This window comes from Stigmatopora argus, chromosome 13 (genome assembly GCF_051989625.1).
Source record: "Stigmatopora argus isolate UIUO_Sarg chromosome 13, RoL_Sarg_1.0, whole genome shotgun sequence".
In the NCBI taxonomy this organism is placed as follows: domain Eukaryota; kingdom Metazoa; phylum Chordata; class Actinopteri; order Syngnathiformes; family Syngnathidae; genus Stigmatopora; species Stigmatopora argus.
This window is the reverse complement of record NC_135399.1, coordinates 10,991,434-11,017,770: the sequence shown is the minus strand read 5'-3', so window position 1 is coordinate 11,017,770 and position 26,337 is coordinate 10,991,434. Positions and strand designations below refer to the sequence as shown.

General features: G+C 41.3%; 1 protein-coding gene across 4 annotated transcripts; it reads right to left on the bottom strand.

Annotated features, from left to right (window-relative positions):
• Window positions 1-2,231: 2,231 nt before the first annotated feature.
• On the bottom strand, window positions 2,232-26,328 carry adam23b (ADAM metallopeptidase domain 23b). Of its 4 annotated transcripts, XR_013304551.1 has the most exons (28): window positions 25,854-26,199; window positions 25,142-25,647; window positions 24,395-24,606; window positions 22,753-22,829; window positions 18,262-18,325; window positions 16,693-16,775; window positions 16,544-16,607; window positions 14,872-14,944; window positions 14,318-14,385; window positions 14,051-14,110; window positions 13,883-13,951; window positions 12,961-13,127; window positions 12,786-12,870; window positions 12,622-12,709; window positions 11,876-11,927; window positions 11,348-11,447; window positions 11,186-11,257; window positions 11,030-11,116; window positions 10,849-10,929; window positions 9,868-9,918; window positions 9,717-9,780; window positions 9,533-9,638; window positions 8,921-9,040; window positions 8,679-8,847; window positions 7,653-7,764; window positions 7,112-7,202; window positions 6,358-6,448; window positions 3,642-3,699 (listed from the first exon to the last, which is right to left on the bottom strand). XR_013304551.1 is itself a non-coding variant. In XM_077616660.1 (27 exons), exons 2-27 carry the CDS (start codon window positions 25,215-25,217, stop codon window positions 3,654-3,656), a joined length of 2,337 nt encoding a protein of 778 aa, XP_077472786.1. In that variant the 5' UTR covers window positions 25,218-25,647; window positions 25,854-26,328; the 3' UTR covers window positions 2,232-3,653. The 4 variants fall into 4 exon arrangements, 3 of the variants coding, with proteins under 3 accessions (XP_077472786.1, XP_077472785.1, XP_077472787.1); XM_077616660.1 differs by lacking the exon at window positions 6,358-6,448 and having other exon boundaries at window positions 2,232-3,699; window positions 25,854-26,328; XM_077616659.1 differs by lacking the exon at window positions 7,112-7,202 and having other exon boundaries at window positions 2,232-3,699; window positions 25,854-26,192.
• Window positions 26,329-26,337: the final 9 nt, after the last annotated feature.

Here is a 26,337-nt window from a genome sequence, read left to right as displayed (position 1 = left end):
GAATAGTCACAAATGTGCAGAGGAAAAGGTTTACCTATGGAGAAAAGGACTGATGAAAATATTTCTTCAACCACTAAGAAGAATGGGAGGAGGGGGGAATACAGTAAACCCAGTTATGTCTCATGTTTTTTTTTTTTGGTCAGCCTCCTGTTTTTTTTTTAACTCAATTGCAAGCTCAAAATTAAGTCTAAGTAGAGTTTTTAAAAACATTAAAAAGTGGAATTACTATAATTAAATACATATTCATACACAATCTGAAATATGTCTGAATAAATGACCAAGTCATGGACATTTATTTTAATATTTTTTCATGAAATGCACTTACTATTATTTTTCATCATGACAAAAAATATGTCAAAAATGACTCCTCGCCTTTTTTATATTTATTTTTTAATATTCTTTATGTCTCGATATTAATATTATAATAATTATAATTATAATATAATATAATTATAACATGTAAGGGTGAAAAAATGTTAAGTCGTACAACCAACACTGTTTTGACAACTTTTTGAGTTCTTCTAAATTCCAAAATACTGATTTTAAATAAACAAAACCACTAGTAATATGTCATACAGGTGTAGGTGTGAATTTACCTTATTGTAGTGGAGGGTGGGGGGGTCTTTGGGGGGGTGTAATATGTCCCAAAAATCCTTGGAGCTGCAGCTTTTGTCCCCTTGGCCTAAATCCACTGCCCCCATGACCCCAACCTCAGCTAAAGCGGAATAAATATATTAAAAAGCATTTCGGCAGGTACAGAAATAACTTTTTAGTACTCTTTAGCCATTTGACATACTCATGGATAAATTAACTAACTAGGCAATCCTGTAATCATGTTTAAAAAACTTTCTGGGTGCTAAACGTTTTCCAAATTAAATGAGTAAATGAGACATTTTAATGCATTTTTTAAAATAACAACCACTGACGTATAAATTTACTGAATGGAAAAATTGAGTCAAGATTTATAAAAAAAAAAAAAAAAAAATAACACGTGAGCGCAGTTCCATTTCCATGCTTTTACTGAAATGTCAGGTGCATGTGTGACGTCAGGTGTTATTATCTTCACAGTGAGTGGCCGACTTGAAATGTTGCTTTAGGGAATTGTCATTGTAATCATCGGAAGAAGAGGATAAGAAAAAAAAACAATAATACTATAATAATACTATGGAGAAACATAATGTACCTTTAAAACTGACAAAAAAAATAAGACTTTAACAAATGGATTAGGGGGAGAGCGAGGCCGAAGTGAACGAACAACGAGACTAAAACCTAATCCTGTTAAACTTGGTTATGGTTTTGAGGGTGTTGCGAAATGTTATTCAGCGGAGAAATGGTTCTCCAAAGCCATATTTTCTCAGTATTTGAAGAGAAAGATCCAATTAACTTGATTGAATGCTTTTATTCTTTCTAACGATGGAACAATTGCTTTGTCTATTTCGTTAGCAAACTGATGAGGTTTAGCAATTGGTGGATATTGTTGAAGCTTCTTCCTTTAATAAAACCGGTTTGGTCGTGATGAATTATAGTAGGAATAATTTGTTTTAGTCTTGCAGCTAAAGCCTTTGTCCATATTCATTAATGGTAACAATTTATTGGTTGAGTTGTGTCTTTCCATGATTACAGCAGTTTTATTTCTAACTCTATTCTATAGAATAATGGTGCCAATATATTCCAGATGTATTAAAGATACTTGCCGGAAAATCAGTCTGTCCCCGGCAAATTTTTTTCAAGCGTTGCATAGTTTGGCAAAGGTTATTTTCTAATTTGTTGGACAAGCAATCTGGATCTGAGTGTCGTGTAAAAGTCATACCTGTCAACCTCTCCGATAACTGCCCTTATAAATGATTATGATTCCTCTTACAAACCCCCCAAAAACCTTACAAACACCGTACGACTCGTACGGTGTTTGTAAGGTTTTTGGGGGGTTTGTAAGGGGAATCATAATCATTTATAAGGGCAGTTATCGGCAGAGGTTGACAGGTATGAAAAGTCCAAAAGCCAAGTAACATCTATAGTGTTTGCTAAAATGTCAATACAAACTGGGCCAGTTTTTAAGCCGCTACAATTCCACAGTATAAATGTTTATCAGCCTTCACGGATGTTTTGAGCAATAGTTTCCAAACAGCGGACAAATTAACAGTGTGATTTGAGTTTCTCGTTTGCTGCCGATAGCTGATCGGCGTCAGAGGAAAAAAATCAAGTGAAAAAGAAAGAAAGAAGAAGAAGAAACGTTAAAAGGAGTCAGTAGTTTATTGACTAGTTCAAGTGTACATGATGCAGTGAGAGAGGAGTGTGGACAAGCAGATGTAGGACATGGAGGAAAACACACCCGCCACCACCTGGAGAGGACAACGAGAAGAACCCTGCACGAGACCCCGGTATGTACAGGCACCATTTAGTGTGAACATGATTTAAAAACATCAGATGGGACACACGCACACATAAAGAATTGCTCTACCTCATTTGCTTTCTCCCCATTGAAAATACACAAATAAGCTCTTTTAGTGGTTTGTCTTTGAAGCAAAATGGAACAAGATGAAGGAGAGGCCAAATATAGAATTTGACGATTAGCGTCGAAAAAAACAACATTTTTTCCCCTCCAAATTCCACGACTCGTCCCTTTTGTGCAATATCTCTCTGTTGCATAGTAAATAAAAGTTAAATGTTTCATTGTTGACATGCACCTTATCTTTTTTTTCAGCGTATTTTCTTACAGATCCTGGGGAATTCCCATATAGAATTATTATAAGCCCACTATACAGTAGTGATTGCATGCAGCGATTCCTGTCGACTCGAATCCTACCAAGAGAGTAAAAGGCTAAGCCGGATGTGGTGGCGCGTCGACGGGTGAGCCCCGGCCGGAGGGCAAAGTGCTCCGTGTGCAACATCCATATGTTCATGGTGATTGCTTCTTTGGCTTTTTCTTCAACTTCAATACTGCGACTGGACCACGTGTCACGCTTGAGCTGGCCAGAGCTGACATGCTTCTCTTTGACGAGGTGCCCGTTTTTTGGCCCCGGCGTCTGGATTATTAATGTTTTAATAGCCTGCTATAAAACATGCTAATGTAAATGGCAAAAAAAAAGTCATTGTAAAATCATTTCAAAGATGGAATGCTGGAATTATGTACAGTTCTGGACAGCATTTGCTCTATGGCCTGCTTCTCGCATGCAGTCCGTACGGTGGTTTTGAATGAGGCTATTTCCTCCCGCATTGATTTCCTCTCCCTTTGGAAGGACGTGTTTTTGCGGACTATTCACAGCTTACGCGGCCATGCGGAGCCGACGGAGGGCCAGCGATAGCGACGGAGCGGGTGTCGGGTCCGAGAGCTTGCGCGGAACCCAACCCGGCACTTGTGCGCTGGCTGGCACTGAAAGAGGAGGCGGTAGAGGAGCTCCGTCATTCTACAAATCAGGCGTGCGCGTGATGGGTGATGTGAAAAGGCTAAAAGGTTGCGCGCGTCTAATGTCACTACACAGGAATTTGTTCAAATGTCCACTATATTTTTTCCGTTTTTTTTAAATACATAGTCTTATTATTCAAGTAAATCTAATGCCAACGGTCAGCAGCAATAAGTGCAATCCAGCTGTCGGGTAGCAAACTAAAGACGCCTTAGAGGAGTCCGTCTGTGATCGGCGTCTGCCCCTTCGGGGTTAAATGGCTGAGGCGTTGGGGTCGTAGCGCCGCTTCTTCACATTTCTTAGCAGGAGACAAGAAACACGCATTAGTCTCGTGTTAGCAATGTCAACATGAGGTGCAACATGAGTGTGCAGGCTCACTCGTTCCATGATAGCGTTGGTGAATAACTTTGAAATAGAGCGTCACCTGGCAGAGTGGCGATTCGCTATGGAACATTTTTAGGGGTAAAGTATTGCTTTGTTGCCATTTTGGTGCCAAGGACGCAAGCCAAAGTGAGAGAAGGAACTTCTGCACGATCTCGTGGCTCACTTACGAATAATTTGACGATTCAATTTTGGCCTGTCAAATAAGCCCCACCACCCCCGAAAAAAATGATGAAATCGGCGATCGGAAATTGCGTAGAATTGGTGAAAAAAATTGTGTAATTTTGGCCAACATCCCTACTGTGAATTTGTGAGTCATTGGATGATGACAGCCAAATAATACGCCATTAAGAGGGGAAATAAAAAAATATGTATAAGTCACACTGGAGTGAGTCGCATTTTTGAGACGGTAATTTTAACATACGTTAAAGTAGCAATATTAAAATGGAGAGCAACAGAAAAATACCAAAAAAAACAAAAACATCGGTGGTCAGGGAGTAAAACAAAAAACATAGTAACCACAGGCCCAATGAAACTATGAAATAAATGTGACTTATCGTCCGGAAAATATGGCACTTTTTTTCCCTAGTAGACTAGACAAAATAGTTGCTTGGCACCTAGCAACACTATGTGATGTCAAATTGTGACCTAGGTTTTCCATTTTGGAATAAAAGCTTTGTTCCCTCACCTAAAAATCTCAGAATATGTAAATTTGTTTTGGCCAAATGGTGTGGGTTCACCGTACAGAAGTGAAATAAGGTCAAATCTGAAATGGACGCTAAAGTGAGAGCAGGTCTGCTCCATGTTGCACAACTACAAAAAGTTTTTGAGAGGTGCTGACATTCACAGACAATTTTACATCCATTACTTTGTTCTTTTTAACATTGAAGGTTCAAATCTTACATTTCCTTTTAATGAATCCAACTCCAGAAAACAGTCTGTGAATGCAGAAAACCTCACCTACTCCTTGCAGACAAACTGTGCATGCATGCCGACGGTAGCTGACAATGTCTTTTTACCAGTAGGAAAAGGGAAGCGGATATACTATACATTCCAAATACAGTGGTACCTTTGCTTACGAATTCTTCTATATACGGAATTTTCTGGTTACGAAGGCCTTTGATATAAAAATTGCTCATCCAATATATGAAAAGAAGATCCAACTAACAAAATCAATCAAAAGTCAATACATTTCCTGTGTCCGTTATTTTATTTTGGAATTGTCACGGAGACGTTGTGTCCTGCTTGACGATTCCCGTACAATTTAAATTATATTTTTTAAAGTTTTTTGAGGATGGTTAAAGCTTTATTTAAAATTGTTGGTGCGAATAACATGAAGCGGGCCCTGTTATCCACCCATGACTAATATTCTATAGCAATATCCTTACACTTATGCACCTACACGAAAAGAAAATGTTTTTGAATATGATATTTATTTAAATACATTAATAAACAATGTTCTTATCATTTCTCTCATTTTTGTGTTTCAAAATTTGAACACTGATAATTTTTAAAGGGTTTATTTGGTAGTTTTTGTGTGGACCGTCGAACAAATTAGAGAATTTACATATACGATACTCCTCTATTTACAAAAAAATGCAAGTTACTAAACAAGTTCTGGAACGAATTAAATTCGTAAGTTGAGGTACCACTGTAGTCTACAGTGGAAGGAAAGACATCATCAACAACAACAACAGCGGCGGGAACAACCCCAAAAATGGCACAACAACAAATAGGACAACAGGGGTAATGCACAACCTCCCCGTACTGTGGCTTGTTGTGGGGCTCCTAGCACTCATCGTGTCATGCACCTGATCCAATAGCAGGCTCGTTAAGGCACAACTACCATTGTGTGTTGTGTCATGCAGTGCAATGTGCCTCGTCTGTAAACCAAGTGTGTGAAGCAGGCAGCCAAAGAACGGGGGAACGAATGATGGGCAAGTGGATCATATAGTATAATATAGATTATATAATAAAGATCAATACAACACTTACAATTGAAAAATTAACCTTAGAAACCATATCTTTTTCTTGGCTTTCAATATCGCGAGAATATTTTACAGATAAAATGTCTTATTAAGTTTCTAAATTACAGTAAATTCCGTTGTCCTTCCGTCCAAGTTGTATTTATGTTCAGCACTTTGTTTCTATTGCAGCTGATCTTAAAGTGCTCTCTAACCAACTTGAATAAATAACAACAACTTCTGACTCTTGGATTTTATATACTGCACTTTTTTTTTTTACTCCATTTACGAGCATCTATTCTAAAAATCCAAAACACACGGCCTAAAACGGCTGGCTGACTCCTCCCCATTTAGCTGAAAATAGCAACAATACACATCTGAAGCTTTTTGAACTCTCGTCCGAGCATGCATATCAAGCACCGATCTCGGCCCGTTCCGCCCGATCGGTTTGAGGTTCTGCTACAGACGTCGCCCCTCCCTCACACACAACGCGTGAACGCATCACGTGTGGTCGGCGTGCAGATTCTGCAGCAGGAGCTCAAACCCTGGCGTCTAAAAGCAGCGTGGATGCTGGAGGTCGAGCAGGAGAGGCATGCGGCGTGTTTGCTTACTTAAAACCCCATCCAGTCCCCCCCAGCACTATGGCAGCCACAAGGATGGCTCCGGCGATGGAGCCTATTATTAGATTGGTGGCACTAGGACCTGCAAAGGGTGATGGGGGGAAAGACACATGAGCTTCTACGCTGGCTGGCCGGAGCGATAACATGGAACTACACACGATTACAGACTCCGACAATGTCCCGCATGCTCTCCAGTCCCCGTTCTAGAGTTTTCGTGGTGTGATCGTCAGCGGGCTGCCCGCCCAAGGTTGAGCACCCATCAAATGTTTGAGGAAACAGATTGATGGGTGCCGTCTCTTTGTGTGCCCCGCACGACGCAGAGAATGCTTTTTCGGGGTGAGCACACAGAAAGGCCGGGTCGCTAAGTGGACACCTCTTCGGCTTGTGGCCAGTTTTCCTTCTAAATACCCCACATGCCCCAGAAAGGAGAGGATCACAGGAGCAACCACATGACGACTAAGAAGGAGAGAAGAAAGAAGGAAGGCAGATGAGGAAGATGGGGGAACACCGGGAAGCGGGAGGAGAGGGAGGGTGAGCAGAAGGAAGAGGGGAGGGTCCATCAATCAATCACACGACACTGAAAACAACCAATCAGAAGACACAATTGTACATATGGTCATCACCAACACAAGAAGACACAAAGCCACCGGGACGCACACACGGGCTCAGGCCGGCTCACGAAACCGCCCGCACACTGAGGCACCACTATGAGAGGAAGAGCTGTGAAAGGGTTAAAAATGCTTACTCTATTCCCCACCCTGTGCCTCCAAAAATCACCCCCAGGGCCAGAATGGTCCCTGCTACTGCCCCTATCAGCCTGTTAGTGGCCACGCTCACTGTGTGGAGGGAAAAGGTGCATGGTTACCACCCAGGCAGAAGACAAACAACAGGCCTCCGATGCCCACCAGTCCCCACCTAAACTGCCACGTCCAACTTCCCCCTCTGCATCTACATACAATCAAATCCCGTGTCTAAAATCACTTGCTGTTTTACATCAAACATCAACATGGTTCTTTCAAGATATAATTAGTCTTAATATTCATTCATCCCCATAGTGAACAATAGTAAAACACGGCACCGTATTATTAACGGAGGGTAAATTAATTATTTAAAAAATGTTTGTCACTCATTTTGAACATTTGTATTATACGATGGTGAAAAGAAAAGGCTTTGCATGTAGAGGTCAAGAGAAAAAAAATGTACTCTCATTTTAAAGGTTTAAATGCAAACGTGTTGAAATTACCTTTTACAAGAGAGAAAAAAAGGTGACAACTTTTAAAACTAACCTTTGGGCCCTGGAGTTGGAGTCGTCTCAACGATTTTAGGAGGGTCAGGCATACTACAGTCCGTCCCCGCCCACGTGGAGTCACACGTGCAAGTGGCTTCATTGTTGCACACCTGGACACAGCACATGAATGCATCGCAATACGTGGACATCGAATACACTCTACAGCAGTGGTTCCCAAACTATCTTACCTGACGCCCCCCTTCTTGCTTCCAGTAGACCCGCACGCCCCCCCCTCCCACTTCCTCTTTTGCTCATGTGAACTTATTTTATTTTATTGCATCTATTTCTTAGCATTGTTCAGGAAAATAGATCTCTGTTAATAGAAAACGGGTTGGACCGTTGGAGTGACTGCTATAATCATATTTTGCATGTATTTAATGGCAGATATTTGTTCTTTGATTTTATTATTCTTATAATCTATTTAAACATTTTTTTAGCAGATGACTTCACGCCCCCCTTGAATTCTCTCTTTACGCCTCCCTAGGGGGGCACGCCCCCCAGTTTGGGAACCACTGCTCTACGGTCATACAAATTCCACATTTAGAATGCTTTCCCTTATTTTGTCATCCAACAGAGAAAGTGTCTCAACTGCTGAATCCAAACTAAATGATGAATTTGAAGTTGTATTGCATCATAATGTTAATAAGCAGCAATGCTTTCAGGGAATGGATTTCTAGGCAATTATGGTGCTGAAAAACGCCAGCGGATGGCAGGCATGTACCGTTTTAGAAGCAAGAAAAGAACAGTTTGTGAAGGGGTGGCAAACTATAGCTATACAATTATATAATAAATAGACTGCCCTCAGTAAACTGTACAAATATGTAGTTATTTTGGTGAGAAAAGCTAAATCTATGCCTTTGAGGATGGTGATACAATATTTGTTCCTTAAACAATTATGACAATGGAACACTGGCGCAGCATGTTAGCCCTTCCTTATCTTAATTTCTCATTTTTGGAAGATTTTATGATTATTCTTTTTAAAAAAGTGTGGCTACTCCTCGAGTTGCCTCACAGTGGGACTCACCCCGTGGGCGGAGCACACTTGTCCATTAGGTCCAATGGGGCAGGTGCTAATGTTGAGTGACTGGATGGACAGACACTTGTGGTCAAGGCACATCATGGACGGCCCACAAGGACTCCCGTCATCCACGTAGCCTAAATCGGTCTCATCGTCCAAAAGAACGTGTCCGCCACTGCCAGGGAAGGAATGCGGCAAACGTGCTCGTACCGTACGCTCGTAGACTCTGACGACACAGCCATCTTTACCTGCAGTCAATCAGCCTGCCTTGATGGTTAAACGACGTGGGGGTGATATCTCCTTTCATTATTCCAATGCGGGGGTTGCGCCCGATGTTAGAACACAAGAGGTAACCACAGAAGACATCGCTGTGAAAAGAACGCACAGAACAACATGCTCATTAATCTTCCTAAACAATTGCATTTCACATCAAGACCTGTGTTTGGGCTGCTTTCATTGTTGTCCATCACTGGTAAAATACTATTATGCACCTGACATTTTTTTGGTTGCAAGAGTTGAATCAGAAATACTGCATCAACAAAATTGCTTGAGGTTTTTTTTTTTTTTCAAACTGGACTAGGTCTCTCTCTCTCTCTTTCTCTCCCTCTCCCTCCAGGGTGGGGGGAATATAACACAAACCCTTCGAACAGATCAGCAGGAAAAACTGTCACAGAATCTGCGACCATTCCAAAATTGCAAGCCCGATGCTGTAACCGGGGGCAACTGTCAAATAAACCCCAGTTGAATAGAAGTCCAATACATGTTGACAAGACGTAGCCCCCACAAAAGAGCTAACAATTTACACCATCTCTGTCAATTTGGACAGTCTTTACTTGCAGGAAGTTTCTCTCGTGACTCACTGTTTGCTGCACTGAATCCATTTTTCGCCATCCCTTCCACAGTTGCCCTTTTCGGTGCCTTCTGTGTTTAACTTCTCGTAGCAGAACTTCTCGGAGCCTCCAGCCTCTGACGAGATTAAAAAAAACAGAGAAGGGTGAACTGTAGTGCAGCTGAACTTTGTTTAGAGCAGTCTATTCATCTTACTTGGCCCCCAGTTGTATCTGCACTGGTTCTCTCTGGTCTTACACTCTCCACTGTAACAGCGCCCCTTTAGATGGGAGATTGAATTAAAGACGTCTGTATGTACTTTTGGCATTGTCTTTACTTGCTATTAAAACTTTATGATAATGCGTACCTGGTCCACCTGGCAATGGTATCCATCTTGTTTATGAAGGTTAGGAGGACACTGTCAAGAGGTAAAACAAATGTGTCATTAAAACAATGGAGCATAATTGATTAGTTAATAAAATAAAACAAATTAAAAAGCAACTTAAAAATCAGACGAAACCAAGGAGGAACTTAGGATAACAACAACAATACTCAAATCAACAATAATAATAACACAACTAATATGCCCTCCCCCCAAAAATATGATAAAGCATAATCTCTACACAGCCCCAGAGTGCCCCCCCCGTATCCCCTCCCCTTCCACATCTCTTCCTAACCTCGCACCACGATGATTGCATTTCATCACACATAAAATGTCAGCGTATGCAGCGGCTCTTAACTTCCCCTCCATTACAACACAGTCCATTAATCAATGGGTCAATGAGGTGACTTTGCTAGATCCGTTTAGTGGTGAAGATAGTAAAGTGTTAAAAAAATGCAAAACCCATTTATCAAAGGAATGGATACTAACATGCTACCACCGTGACATAATGACTACATCACTGCTTTCCACCTTTCCTAAAGCTGCAGGCAACAAGCCACTGGGATGTTTCGGTACCACGCTACCCTGACCAACTGAACAAAATTTATTTCACCAATCATCTAGGTAACATAATAAAGTAGTAACAAGTACAACCAAGAAAAAAAAAACAAGTTTTTGGAAAAGGAAAATGCCAAATAAGGAGGCAGAAGAAGCTCCTTTTAACAGACAATATCATCAGCAATATCTACCGTACTTAAAATGTTTGTCAAACGAGACAATGAAACTATTCAAAACTGCTTGGCCAAAAGAGACAAAGCTCCTGACAAAATTGGAATAAAATAAATAAATAACTGAGTCTCGATGTCTTTGTCTTATATTAGCCAAAATGTGTTTAAAAAGCTAATTCTGAGATAACACACCAATATTTTAACATAGTTAATCACTGAAATTTTTGGACTATGAAACCTGTCCAGAGTCTCCGGTGCACGTCTCTGATATATCGCAGTCATTCACGGCGTAGCGGCAACTGTAACCTCTTTGGAAGAACTGCAGAAAAATTAAAAAAACAGATATGTATGAAAATACATTTTTCAAGTCTGACTAAATATGTTTTTTAAAAAGACTGCGCATCCAGTCAAACTGTTACCAGGCACGTGGTATTGCAGCAGGGGCCGTCGCTGCAGTGCGCCCCGTTAGCCAGTGAGCACTTTTTGCAGCATCCCTTGTAGCACTCCTGAAAATAGAAACAGAGCTGTAGCAATTGGAAGGCAGGCGCGTGGCATCTCCAACCAAGAAAACTCACAGCTCTCGCGCCGCAGTCGCACTCCTCCCCCACTTCCACGAATCCATTCCCGCACTCGGTGGGCTCGTACAGCTGCCAAAATAAGTGGAAATGTTGACTTGGCAAAAGTGGAGTGATTCTGACCCTTTCTCATCTGTCCGTGCGGAGTCGTGAGTAGCGAACCTTGGTTGGCCTGTTAAAAAGACACGAGCCTCCACCTTTCAAGAGGAAGTCCTTGTAGTCCGAGATGCTGCATTTGGAGAATTTCCGTGGGTGTTGGATTCTGAGGATGGAGGGATGAAACATCTGTCAGATGAAATTTAAATCTCATGCATTAACTTCAAATTTGTTCCAACTATACATTTAGAAATAAAACTAATTTTCGGAGAATATAGTTTTTTTCCTTCATTTTTCAAATTAAATAACTGTTATATAACATTTAAAAATAACACAAAGATGACTTCAACATCCCAGATTTTGTGTACTAATTCACTCACTTGCATCGGCAGGCGTCCAATCCATTTGAATGAAGGACTGGCAGCAAACATTCCCAGTTCAAATAAATTGGACGTCATCTCCATAAATGGTAAACACTGAGTTAATTATGCTAATCCATGCAAATGATCATAGATTCTCAGTCCCAAAAACATTTCCAACTTTACAACTCTATAGATGGGACACAGCCAATAAAGTAATCCTTCTGGTCATTACCCAGTGTCCTCCATTATGCAGCCAGTCCACGACTCAGTGCAACCGCATTCCTCTGTAAATCACAGGGACAAGAAAGGGCAGAGAGTAGAGAAATATTTTAAGACTTACTATTTTCACTTAATACTTGAAGTAAAAGTGTGAATATTTACATTAAGATACATTGTACACTTCATTAGGACAGCAACATTAAACATTATATTTAGAAATCAAGTTATCACATTATTACCTGCACAATTCAAAGAGCCGCAATGAAAATACTGCGTTAATATAAGCAAAAATTTCCCCATTAAAAGAAGCCAGCATGTTATTGAATGGCTAGCATTAAACGTAATCCATTTCCTTTCCCACTATGGCAGTGACTTTTACATTAGGGAAGAGTACACGCCTACTGAAAATGGGCAGGTCGCACGCATAAACAAACAAAAACGTGCCAGGCAAGTGGATTGGGTTTATTTACAGAGCTTTGAAAACATCTGCTGAATAACCACAAGCGGTTAAATCGCTAAAGATGGCTTTTCAATGATGATATCCCCAGATTACTCTAGTTTTGCCACAAATCCCTCTACTGGAAACAGCAGCACAAGACGTGCAGTTTCAGAGGTCATCTTCAAAACCTCAAACCTCCTTTTACCACTCAGACCAAGCCAACCACCGGCTTCCTAATCTTGTTTTCAACAATCTGGGTAATCGTTCCAGCCACCCGCCCTGGCTCATATACAGTAAGAAACGCCAAATCAAATGCATACTTCTCTTCAATGCGGGGTCCCACTGGATGGCCAGATTCTGAGCCAGGCTCTGGGATAACGAGCTCGCCATTGACCAGGTGCTGCCATACTGTGACGGCAACGGAGGGTCAATCACCCCTACTGACGGCGTGTTATAAAGGCCACGCGTGCGGACTGAATCTGACCTCATTGACGCCGACCCCCCGGGTCACAGTACACATGCCCCCAAAGTAGGCTGCGCTGCTTCTGCCGTAGTGAAAGGTCACATTTCTAGAAAATAAACAAACAAACCAAAAAAAAAAGAAAAAGACATCAAGGGCAGCCATCACGCAGCGTCAAAAGGTGATTTCCGGAGCTTACGAGAAGAGGTGCACGGCGTCCGCGTGGTGCTTGATGCTCTGCAGGCGGTACTTGGAAAAGTCCCGCAGCATTTCCAAAGGTCTCACGCTGACCGGAATACGATCTTTGTCTGTCCAGATCTCCGAAGCAACCAGCACCACGCGAGTCCGCAGCTGCTCTTTGAAGACCTGCCATTGATGTGTGCAGGGGAATGGAGGGCAAACAGAAGCGAGAGCACAGATTCAGATCAATAATGCACATTGCCGTCTGGACTACTGAGAGAAGATCAAATAACACTGCACAAAAAAGGCCCGCCATTTGCAAACACCGCAAATACTGAAGAATTGAAGAAAAATGATAAGGTCGGCAAGAGCATAGTGTCTCTTTACATGTACACGAGAAAATAAAACCTTTAAATTCAAAGAAAGTGGCTCAGATTTAACACCGAGCAAGAAAAAATGAAGACAAGATCATCATTGTTCCTGTTTATATGTATTTTTGTAGCCTTTGTGTTGGTTGGTGTGCCGTGAGAGTTTCTCAATCGTGAAATATGTGCATTTCAGGTTGAGGAAACCCTGACTCAGACCGCCACGTTGCAGTAAAAACAAAAACAGAGCTGCTGCGGTTTGTTTACGACGTTACCTTGCTTTGACGCTTCATGTGGCCTTCAAAAGACATGGCGAAAACAAACAAGATCAATATGCCAACACGAGGGGAAAAAAACAGCTTACGTGTTAAGGTACTTTCTGAAAAGTCCCTTTGTGGGATTATCCTATCCTAAATAGCGGAATTTTATGCAAGAATCGTGGCAGGGAACGCCAGGGAGAAAATCTCACCAAAGCCAATAGTGCCGCCTTAGTGTTACCGAGTGACTCAGTTTGTACCGAAAGTGTTCGGCCAACTGAGGGGGGAAGGGGGGAAAAAAAAGGAAGACCTTACTCACAGCATCCACAAGATTCACCACCGACTTGGCAATATTGCCTGTGTGCTGCTTGTTTTTTTGGCGTTTGTACTGCAAGGAAATAGAAAGAGTTATTTGTGTATTGGTTTTGCAAGTAGCTAAAACTTTTAAAGAACTCTATCTAAAAAAAACATGGTAGAGAACACTTACCATACTGTGGTCAGAGACAATCATGATCTCCAAATATTTCATCTCTTCAAATACAGATACCTGGAAAATAAGAGCATCAGATATTCTGCAGTGGCGAAATCGATTTAAAATGTGTACTATATTCTTCTTCCAAAAGCAGAGCCCTGGTGTGATATGCTTTGGAGTCCAGGTAAAACTATGCAAACACTTGACATCATTGCATAACAATTCACAGGCGGGTGAGGGGAAGTTTTTGTTGTCTCTCTAGAGATGAGTTCAGACACTCACAGCTCGCTTTTTCCGGCGCTTCAGCCAGGACAAGTCATCCAGCTCCGAGAAGAGTCTCTCTTCCTCCGCTGTCAGTGTAAACAACACACAGAAGCCCCCATTAAAATACGCAGGGAGCATTTATAGCCAAAACGTTATATACATCTGCACAAGTGATAATCCAAAAGATTCTACTGTCAAACTCGCAGTCTGGGGGCCAGAACCGGGCCGCCACATCGTTTTGCGTGGCCCTCAAATTGAGGTTCAATTCCAAAAATGGCTGTATTCATCATTCCCACACACGGAAATATCAGTCAATTCCAATGGCAATTGGGAAAAGTTACTGCCTGGCAGAGCAACACGTTCGAAAGCAATTTCTAGAGAAATATTTGTTGTAATTTCCTGTTTGGATACTGGAATTTCCTTGTAGCCCGCAAGTGGCTGTATATGTGTGTATGGCATAATGTATTATCCAAATGAGGTGGTTAATAAGAAATATGTGACAAGCTGGGGTGGAGGCCCTGAAAGCAAGGATGTTTTCAAAGATGATGTTTGACAGTGTTGTAAATCCTTGCCCAGTTGCTGTGACTCATTCTTCCAATGGAGCGAGGCACCTCTTCTGAGCTGATGAGGCCTTGCTTCTGTAGCCTAAAGGGTGAAAGCACAATAAGCTACAAGGTCCAAGGAATGTGTTGAGAACTAAAAACCTACATGTTTTCACATTGAATCTTGAATATAAGAAAAAGGGAATCCACACAGTCCAAGACTCATGATGTACCAGTCGCACAATATGGAAATCTACCTAACCCTTAACTTCTTATAAGGCCTTTTTTGTTGAATTCATAACCGACAGCTGACAAAAAATACACTATTGAGATTCTATGGGGCAAAATCAATGTCTGACACTATGGATTCCAACTTCCAAGGCTTATCTACTCTGTCACCTTGACTCCCTGCGGATCTCCCAGATCTTCGTCTCTTTCCCTTTCTGCTTCCTCTTTTTTATGAGAGGAAACCGGGGTTCGGGGAAAAGGCCTCACAATCCTTGCCTTCTGTTCCTACAATTCAAGGTTCCAACATTTCTCCTGTCCACCCTTTCCTACCGCCAAATTCTAATCTATAAGCATCCCAAATATGTTTGTTAGTCATTTGACGTCAAAGAGGGCGTAGGCCACTGACCTGGGACAGGAAACTGTCAAAAGTGTTCGTTATTGCCACTCACATTAATTTTTCAATCCTCGGATAAATATAGGGTTTTCGTTTTCCCCCCCCACGTACTACTATAGTTTAAGTTAAAACAATAGACAACTTTGAGGATAAATGACCTTCAAAGACTTAATTAATGATTAATATACTACACAGTATACCTGCAATTACTCGCATTTGAGTGCCTAAAATAGCATTGGCATTTAAAAATGTCTGACAACGGCTTCTTTCTGGAAATATCGGCTTTTAACTACTATGATGCAGACACAATAGTGCTCCTTACTTCTAATGAGCACTATTGTCCCCTTTTCCATTCACTTTTGTGTCCCATTAAGACCAAAGGTGTCTGAACTGGTTTTCAATGAGGGCCATTAAAAAAATAAAAAATAAATACAAGGACGCAAGGACCAACTTAAAGTCCTTCCACATTGATACGTTAAATAGATCATCGCAATCAGGTTGAAAATAAATAAATACATAAATAAAAACATCCACATTTGAGAGTTTAGGCTTTGCAGACTTTTTAAGGATTAACTTCCTTTGCCAAAGAAATGCCACTTAACTTTAGAGGGTTGTTGTAGAATTGCTGCCCAACTAGCGATTACTTTTGGAGGTATTTGCTGTGGATAGTGTAAATTATACTAGCGTTAAAGATACGTGACAAAGGTAATGTTTCTCTAACTAATTCCAAACTGCAGTTGGTTGCAGAAAAATGTCATGGCACGCAGCAATTTTGCAACGCTGTTCCAAAGTCAAATGCCGATGGACGGTCAAGGGAAAGATACGATGACAAAAATTGCAAAGCCGTCAAATAATAATGGCGTCTAGGTCTAACACGATGCCAAAATCGAAAAAAGCGATGAGTGGCTACCTTGTGGCTTGACCTTGAGTAGGATTTCTACTCTACTTTGAGTAGCATAGCATTGCTTATACAACAAATCAAATAGTCAACATTTGCACAATTTCTTAAGTTAATGCTGCAGCAGCAATATTCCCAAAAATAACTTATATTATCAGATCAAGGCTAAGCCAATAACTTACAATCAAATGAGTCGGTTGCAGTGGCTCAATCAGGTATACATGGGCTCCATCGTCAAACATTCCACTGAAAAGACAAAAGAGCGTTCAATATTGGGTCAATATTAGTGTGCATGAGACCGAAATGTTAGTGCACAATTCAGTTCACTTACTGCAGCCCATTGCAGGTAGATAAGGCCACACGGGAGTCACTCTTGCCTCTCACCTGCCCGTGGTAGTAACAGTGCTCACCGCCCTGAGGGAAAAAGACATGCTACTAAAAACAGGTCAAATTATACGCATTCATTCTGAGAAGCCGCAATTGCTGACATCATTGAGGGCCAACATTATGACCCTAAGTGGAAATACCAGTAATATAATTGCTTAAAGAAACATTGCGAATATAGTAGTGTATAACATATCGGCTAGTAGTACTGAGACAAAAATCAACTTCCTTGTACACGGTGAATAACTGCTAGTAATGAATAAGGACAGTTTTATGGAACAATTATGTTAGGGTCTGACCACCCACCACTGATGTCATACTACACACATCCTTGTACACCTGGGTATTTTTCCCATTTATCTTGTTCTCCTTTGGCTGGAATATTTCAAATAAGAAACCCCAGAAGAGGTGCCATTTCATCTTGCAGAAAACGATGCTCTCCTGTTAATGGGGATCGTGAAGACATTACAAAGTAGGTCTCGGTGCTATCCGTGACTCAGATGTCAAGACGCCGGGTGAGTGAAGGACTCTGGCTCACTTTCCCACCCGCTTTCTTTTTCTCGCATTTCACCCATCTAACACTGCACTGACACTGCAGAGTGCTTTCCCTCCCTCGTCACGTGAGCAGAACTCCAGCAGGAGGCTGCGGGGCGAGCGGAAGCCTGCTGATTCAGCTACAGTACACCCAACCCATTCAGCCTGATTCAGCAGCCGCAAAAAGAATCTTATTCTATAACCTGCTTACTACCTCACTTGCCTAATGTGTACCAGGCCTTAACATTTGGACAATCTAATTGTATTGAGTGCTTTACTCTTACAGAGGCTATTATAATAAGCTTTGATGGATAAAGCAAAAATAATATTACAAGTAATGGGAGTTTATTTTATATATATATATATATATATATATATATATATATATATATATATATATATATATATATATATAAATATATATACACACACACATATACACATACATATATATACATACACATATACATACACAACATACACATCAATTTCTTTATTTTTACAGAAAACTCCAAGTGCAAACTGGCACCATGATAACACAAAACATGCTGTTAAAGTAATACCCCTCACGGGTCAGTTCAAACGGAGTATGATTATCCTCGTTAGGGCGGAATATTATAATGGATCTCATTAGTTACTCTGCCCTGCTCCAATCATTTCTTAAAACTCACTTCCTCCCCCACCATGTAAAAAGAGCTGGTACTGTTATGTTTTTTCCTGAGCTGTTCTGTATTTCATTGGTTTCATACTCATTTTTGTTTTGAAGTATTTTCTTTTACATGCTGCCTGATAGTTCCAAATGAATTGTAAAACACTGATCAAAACTCTTGTTCCTAAATTTGCCATTTACACAAATACAGCTTGGATCAAAATTGGTCATAACATACACTTGAGCACTCATCCATATCAACATTTATTTATCCACAAATCCATCTCTTCAACTTTCTAGCACAACACATGCAGTCCACTACATTTCTGTTACCTTCGATAGGACAGGTTTATCGCCTTCGTAGTGGATCTCAACATAATTTGAAGACAGCAGATCGCTGAAAAGACAAAAAAAATGCCTTCTGTGAAAGGAGGATGTCACAATACAGCCATTTTTGTATATATGTGGCTAACCTCAAGCCCACTGTTTAACATTAACAGCATTTTTAATATTTTGATTACCATAACAAGCCACATGGGAGACTCAAGTGCAATAAAAAATGTATGGTTAGCTTATTAATTTAATCAGCTGCAAAACAAATTTGTCACTGAACTTCCTTTCATATTAAATCATTTTTTAAATTCAAATCAAACACCATGTTTTTTTGCCGTTGGTTTTAATAAAGAAAAATAGCCTTGTTCTGCTAAATATAAAACTATGGTTAAAAAATGTTGAAAAGGACCTAAACTAGTTCTATAAAATGCACTTAAACTGAAGGTACACACACAAAAATGTTGTACAGACTACATTGTATTTTAGGGATCATGACCTCAGGAGTTCCGGTCACACAGTTTATTTTGAACATTTGATCCTTGAGAGTGGTTTCACTTCTTGTGTAGGAATAAAAATCTGGAAGTGTTTCACCAACCAACACATGTAGACACACTACATTCAATTGAGTGGCTCTTGTTTTTATGTGCATCTACTATGTGCACAAAGTAAAACTATCAACTTTTATACATCGAAAAGGAAGCGAGTGCTCTCTTGAGTTCAGGTACCACTTCAAATTTCTCTGATGATAAAATTACAAAGCTCAGCCTGACCATAAGCTCAAAATTGAATGCAGCAAAGGCAAATGGTGGATATCACCTTCAACCCTGAACAAAAACGTCCTGTAGAGAGCCCACTGTCAGTGTCCATTACCATCACATACTGTACATTCAATCTGTGTGCTGACTTCCGAGAGTTCAATTTTTGCAACAAAGGTGTTTTTTCCCCTTGAGTCGCCCCACTGATGGAAAAAAAACATCCTTTTTTCAGAGAAGAGCTTCCAATCACGATTGCGAAAACGGGGGAGAGAAAAAAACGATTACTTGGCAAATTGTGTCCGGTGACACACACCCCGGCGGCGTGACATTTGTGAGTGATGCTCAGAAGCGTGCTAGCGAGAAGTGCATTATTACGAAAGGATGCTCAAGGCGTGAGAGTGACTCCTAAGTGAGGTGCTATTTTTAGCGTGACACACAAGGCGTGGAGCGGAGAGTAGGCCAAGCCATCAAGTAATAATTGTGTGCGTGCGCATGGGTCGGAAGGACCAGCCACGGAATGTGAGCTTCTTTAATTGAGCCTTTGCTGAACTGGGGAGTGTGTGTAGACGTCTTGAGGCTTGCACACAAGTGCCACAATGCAGCAGCCACAGCGCAAAGGCAGCAAAGCGAGGCAACCGAAACGCTGCAGGAGGTTCTGATGTCTGACACCGCATTAAAAGAAGCTTGAACTCCTGCAGTGACGCCCAGCACTGTCACGCCCAATTATCGTAGCCCCAACGCATGGATAAAAATCTGCTTTGAAAGCGGATGAAAAGAGATGCTTCATATTCAGAACATCGCGTTCCCTTCTTCTGCAGCTCACCAGCCAAAGCATTAGCATGTACCTTTATCAATATTCTTTTCATTGCAATTAGCTGAATAGAGAGCAATGCTCCAAATATGGTACTATGTTTATTCATTCATTTTCTGTCCTGCCTAGTCTCACAAGGGGGGGTGCTGGAGCCTGTCCCAGCCAGCTATGGGAAATAATTGACAGCCAATCGTAGAGCACGAGGAGACGGACAACCATTCACACTCCCACTCATACCGAGGGGCAATTTAGAGTGTTCAACCAGCCATGCATGTTTTGGGAATGTGGAAGGAAACAAGAGGACCCGGAGAAAACCCACGTAGGCCAAATGAGAACATGCAAAGTCCATGGATTGAACCTTCAATCTCAGAACTGTGAGGCCGATGCGCTAACCACTAAACCACAGGGCAGCAAATATGGTGTTTTACTAAAATTAACATTCTTTCTTGAAAGACAGGGATTTAATGTGACAAACATCCCCAAAAATATGAAGTACTTTCATCATACGATACATTTCTATAGTCTTGTCCTGGTAATTGCAGTAAGAATAAGAATGTGCAATTCCCATACCAAGCCAGAGCTTTCATATCCTCAAAATTGTGAGGAAGGCGTGGCTTACAACAAAAACACCCTTATAGGAGCTGCCAAATCTGATCCATCAACACAGGCGGGGCGTAGGTGGCCGTGCATTCTCCTCCACTCAAAGTACAGAGCTGTAAAACCACCTTGTTTTTTTTTTAAAGGGCGGGTCTATTAAGTCCCAGCAGCAGCCACGCAAGTCAATACACATTTCAATCAGACATTTTAAATTATTTAACATCTAATACACTTTGTAGATGCCTCAGCATGTGGCACTTGTTATCATGTTAAGCGCTTGCCACACGGCAAAAATACATTATTTTTTGGTCTTGTGTTTGAAGACCACTGTTGATGGTTTACTATCATATTTTTAAAAGTGTTCACAATATTTGGCAGATGATTGGGAATAGCAAACCTACTTTGGACATGCTAATTATGTGCTGCATGAATGGAGTATAAAGTACTCTTATTCAAAATACAGAAATGGAGTAATACTTATTACTCCATTATATGTATTTATTTTTATCAAATCAGAATGTTCCACCAGACAAAAGAACTGTGATAAGCGAAATTATGACCAAACCGTCAATTTATAAAGTACACCACAGCAGTCACCAACTTTTGGGGTGTTACATAAGTACAAGTTTCTTGTAGAAAAGCATCCTCCCCGAACCAGGAAGTGAACTGCAATGGGGGCCGCATAATGTATTTATCATGCTGCAGTTTGCTGTCTTGCATCTTAATACTGCACTGCATCCTACTGAGATGTGTTCATAATATTTTGCTCCTCTTGTCCTCTAAAAAAAGAGGCTAAAATGCGATAATTACATGATCATCGGAAAACCTTTTGACAAGTTTTGTGTAGACACTGTCAGATGAATTAAGAAGTACCTGTCCTGTAAGCAGGATTGTCAAATTAACAGCAAATGCAATTCCAACTGAGCACAAGAGCTGAATATAGCATCGCAAAGATGACCTAAACGTAGCGAGGTCACCCAGTTATTTGACTAATCGAAGAAATTGAATGTTGTGGACATTCTTGAAAATGATTCCTCTGTGAACTACAATGTCAGACCCGGTCTATATCTGTGAATTCCCCCATCAGAAAAGAGGGAATTCAGATACTGCATTGAAAATGAACCTTCCCGTCGAAGAAAAACCCGATAATCCTGCGTAGTGGTCTCCCCGTGATCAACAACAATGCAACGATTCTGCAATCTCTTCCGCTATTGGCGCAGCTGCGGGAAAGCACACGTCGGCTGCCTCGTGGGATGACAATTATTTTCTGGTGTTAAAATAAACCGCCACTTCCTCCGTGATTGGGAAGGGGTTACAAATCACGCCCGTGCAGTAGCCTTGATATCTGACTCCACTCAGCCATGAAGTCTGTATGAAATTACCATACTTTATGACAGAACCCAGCTTTAAATCGCATTAAGAGCCCAGGGATTCAATTAGTATTTCAAAATCCTTTGTACACATACACATTAAGCTCTCACATATGTAGACCGGCTACCGAGCGGAGGAACTAAATCAATATCATTGAGTGTCCGGAGCCTCATGTCTCCAAGCGGGATCTGCAGAGCGTCTGTCTCTAAGCTCGTTTCGAATCAAGCCAATTAAAACCTCATTAAAAAGCTGATCTTTCCGAAATAACATTAAATGACACGCGTCTTTGTCTGAAGTCTGGAAGCTTTAGAAATAAAAAAAGAAGAAGAAGAAAGCGAGAGAATAGTCCACATTTGGCAGCTTCCTCTGAGAATATCTTTCAATTCTTTTAACAAATGTTCCACTCATCAAAAAAAAAAAATTCACACAGACGTCATTCATAGTTTAGCTTTTTACATTTGTGCTACTGCTAAGGATTAGTTCCTTTCTATGTAAGATTATGCAACAAAAAAATGACTAAACCAATTTTAACAAGGCACTGTTTACATTAATTTCTCAATGGCAAAGACGACTCTTCAATTATACAAAGAGTTTATAATTTGATCCCTATCCCGATCTTGTCTTTGTTACATTTTTTAGACTTACTATAATAAGGAGTGTAGCTATTTCACCACAGTGTGGGCAGAAATGCAGTGGTGGGGCAGCTACTGCCCATCCAACCTCAGCAGCCGATGCTACTTCGGGAGACGAGCTCATACACCAAAGGATAAACCACAGTCTGAACATTTTTCATGAATCACAACCACACCGGCTCGGATCAAAGCGTGCTCGGGATATTTGTTTGTCTATATGTCGGCAGGGATGTGAACGCGCAGCTTGGATTGATTCATATTGTTGTCGTAGGTGCAACCAATGGCACAGGGGTAAACTCAAATGTAATTATAGAGGCGAACTTACTTGTTCAGGGTTAGATCGAGAACAAATCGGGTGCCGAACGCTTCTATCTGGAAGCTGACCTGAGCGAGGTGGATTGCCTGTAGGGTGGAGAAAGAAAATATTAATTTGCAAGTACATTTGCACTTTTCAAAAAGTTCAGAGACACCTCGAAATTCATATACTGCTGTGCTCCGTAACTTGGGAATTCAACTAACATCTTTGGGGAAGAGATGTGCCCCAAAGTCTGCACACGATATCACAAGAACTCAGTTCCATCAGCGATAAATTATTCACTCGAGTCAGAAGAAGACTCCAAAATACCCAATAGCTCAAAATAAAAACTTGAAGAAAAAGGCTCCAGCATGCCTAAATGAAATCTGGAAGAAGTCCTATTTCAGAGGGTTAGGCGATTGAAATTATTTAGTTTTAAACTAAGACTTTAGCACCCCGGTTCAGTAACAAGGAGAAATTTGCAGTGTCGAGCCAGAATTCACGAAAGGTGACATCTATGCAGTCTTGTAAAATACCAAAGGTAGCCGCAAACTGATATGCTTATATTTGATTGTAATGTTATGCGTTAGTGGTTAACAAAACATGGGTGGAAGGAATCAATATATGATTTACCTATTTACACACTTTAACGTCTAAGACTGTCAAAATATTTCTTAAAATACTGCCTGCATCATGAATAAATGTTTTATTCTTGACCGGCAGTTTTACTGTACTTTGGTTGAGGCTCAATTACGGTAAAATGAATGTCTTCTAAATTTTACTCACTGTAGAGAACAGCAACATTAACAACACTACTAAATTTGAAGAGTAAAAAAATAAATCTTTACACATTAACACTTTGAACAAATAGGCTTCCATTTACCCGCTCAGCTTGCTCGTATGTAGCATCACCTTTTTATGAATTAAAAAAAAGTCACACTGTATCTGTAGAAAGGGGCTTTGTTATGATATTTGAGTAATATACCACGTAATTAATTAATAGCGAGGGAGGTGTGACTCATCACAGAAGTGTATCACTTGGCGCCGTTTTATCTAAACACAAAGAATTGGGAAAACTGATGGAAAAACAGTTTAGTCTTTGCACATTACCCCAATTAATTAAAACATAGTGGTATTATAAAATAGTCGTCATTACAAACTATCTTGTTCAAAACAGTTTTGCCATTTTCAAAACCAGTCCAAGAATTACTGCAGTCAGATGGTATTGATACAAATCCCAATTTCAGAGTTGCGCAGTATTATACCGCAAAAGCAGCAAAAAAAGGGGTTTTACTGTGAAAAATATTTCTGCAGTATTCCCCCGTTTTTCGCTGTGTTCCATTAAAGATGGCAAAAAAATGAAAAACAGCGGGAAAAAAACGGTTGTGGAAACTATACAGGCTGGCATGCGGTAAGTATAGTTGATAGTAGGACAGAGAAAATTGGACTGCAGTTATTTCCTGACCAGGTAAAAATGAGCTATCGCATCCCCAGTGGACAACCTAAACAGATGTGGTGAACGAATGGCAGATGGCGGTTTGGCTTGGGTGCAGCTTTCTTCGCACAGCATGATTTTAGGCAGAAATTTATGTGCTCGGAAAAGAGGATGGGTGCTGAGTCTCTCTGCTGATGAGAACAAAATCCAATCTGACTCAGCTTGAAATTTGCCTACCTGACCCTGTGCGGCTTGGCTTTTGGCCCGCGTGTCCAGGTCATGGGCGGCACTCTCCGAGTCCTCGTTCAGGTAGTAAACGAGGCGGGATGGGTAGGCGATCACCTTCTCCGCCAGACGTCGGGTGGGCTTTTCTGAAACGAGTGCTGCAGTCGCCTGTTGCTTCACCGGCACTGCGTCCCTCTCAACCTTGTCCTCTGCACTGTGAGAAGCTGCAAGAGAGTTTCACACACGCGCACCTGAGCCGGCCGGCCGTCATCCTCGGGTCCTCGACACACGTTGCCAAAGAGTTCGGGATGTCACTGCCACATTTTTTTTAGTACCGAGCTGTAGTAGTAATACGCGGGGGGAATCCAGGGTGTGATGACTTTTGCAGCAATTATTCTAATTCATCTGACTTGGATTGTGTATTTCCAAAAGTGCTTTATCATGATCAGCCCACTTCCATAAGACAGTCAGTATAGTGCGGTTAGGATAAGATCCCTCTTCATTTCGAGTGCATATATAAGTATGTATGTATGTTTTTTTTTAATTCGAATACAGTAGCGTTTTTAGCACAGTGAATAAAGCTGGCATGTTTAAGGACTGTCCTACACCGGCACGTTTAAGTCGTAGCACATACAAACATCTCTCCTTCTTATCTAACCAAGAGACGCCAAAATACGCAAAAATTGCCCAGGATGCAACTGATAGCACGGAAGGTAAAATACCAAGAAAAAAATGTAATAATCATGCAGCGCTACTTACCGGATGACGCTGGTGATACGTGAAGCCAAAGCGTGAGAATGCTGACGAGCAAAGTGTCCAGAAATATCAAACGCATGATTCATATTTGATGACTGAAATATCTCGGTATTAACACAACAAGGTAGTGTGGAGCTTGCAGCCCATCGTGGCAGGCGGGGAGGTGCCGAAGAAGAGACTGACGGGGAAGGATGAGATGGAAGCTGGTGGAGGGGTGGGGGTGCTGCTTTCTTCTTTAAAGGTCCGGGAGGCACTGGACTGCTGCTGCAGATGATGATGATGATGATGATGGTGGTGGTGGTGGTCGGGGGGGAAGGAGGGGAGCGTGGAGAAGGCGGCGGCCGTGCAGCTACTGGAAGTTCATCGGCAAACTCCTCCTCGTGCAAGGGCACGCATGAAGACAACCCGGAGACAGGAAGTGGTTGCACAGGATGATTCAATGAAGGACGAGTAGGTGATGCGAGGGGGGGAAAAATAATAAAAGAGAGCGAGAGATGCTCAGTCTCCCCCTTGATGTAAAAAGATGCAAGATATACAGCCTATTTTTAATGATATGTGTCATTTTAAGTTTACTTTGTGCAGTCAGTTTACTAGGATAACAAGTCAGTTTCCGCCTTGGATACCCACGCATATAAATAGAGATTTGAACACAGGTGCATTGGAAAATGGGTATTAGAGATGTCATGAGGAAGGGCGGGCTATAGGGTGTACTCACATTGGATTGGCTAAGAAGGTAGCCACTTCCTGGTAGTAGTGGTTTTGTTGATGTTTTTTCTCTACAATGACACATGAAAAAATGAGTTAATCCTTTAAAAAAAGAATGGATTTAAAAATAAATACGGGGTGGCCCGGACGACGAGTGTTAGCGCGTCGGCCTCACAGTTCTGGGGTAGTGAGTTCAATCCCACTGTGTGGAGTTTGCATGTTCTCCCAGGGCTTGCGTGTCTTTTACCCGGGTACTCCAGTTCCATCCTACATCACCAAAAAACATGTATGATAAGCTAAATGATCACTCTCTAAATAGACCCAAGGTATGAGTGTGGTTGTCCCTCGATTGGTTGGCTACCCATTGAGGGTGCCCCCACCTGGTGCCTGAAGTTAACTGGGATAGACTCCAGCACCCCCTGCAACCCCAATACGCTGTTCAGAAAATGAATGAATAAATAAACTGACTTTTTTTTTTACCCAAATCCCAATCT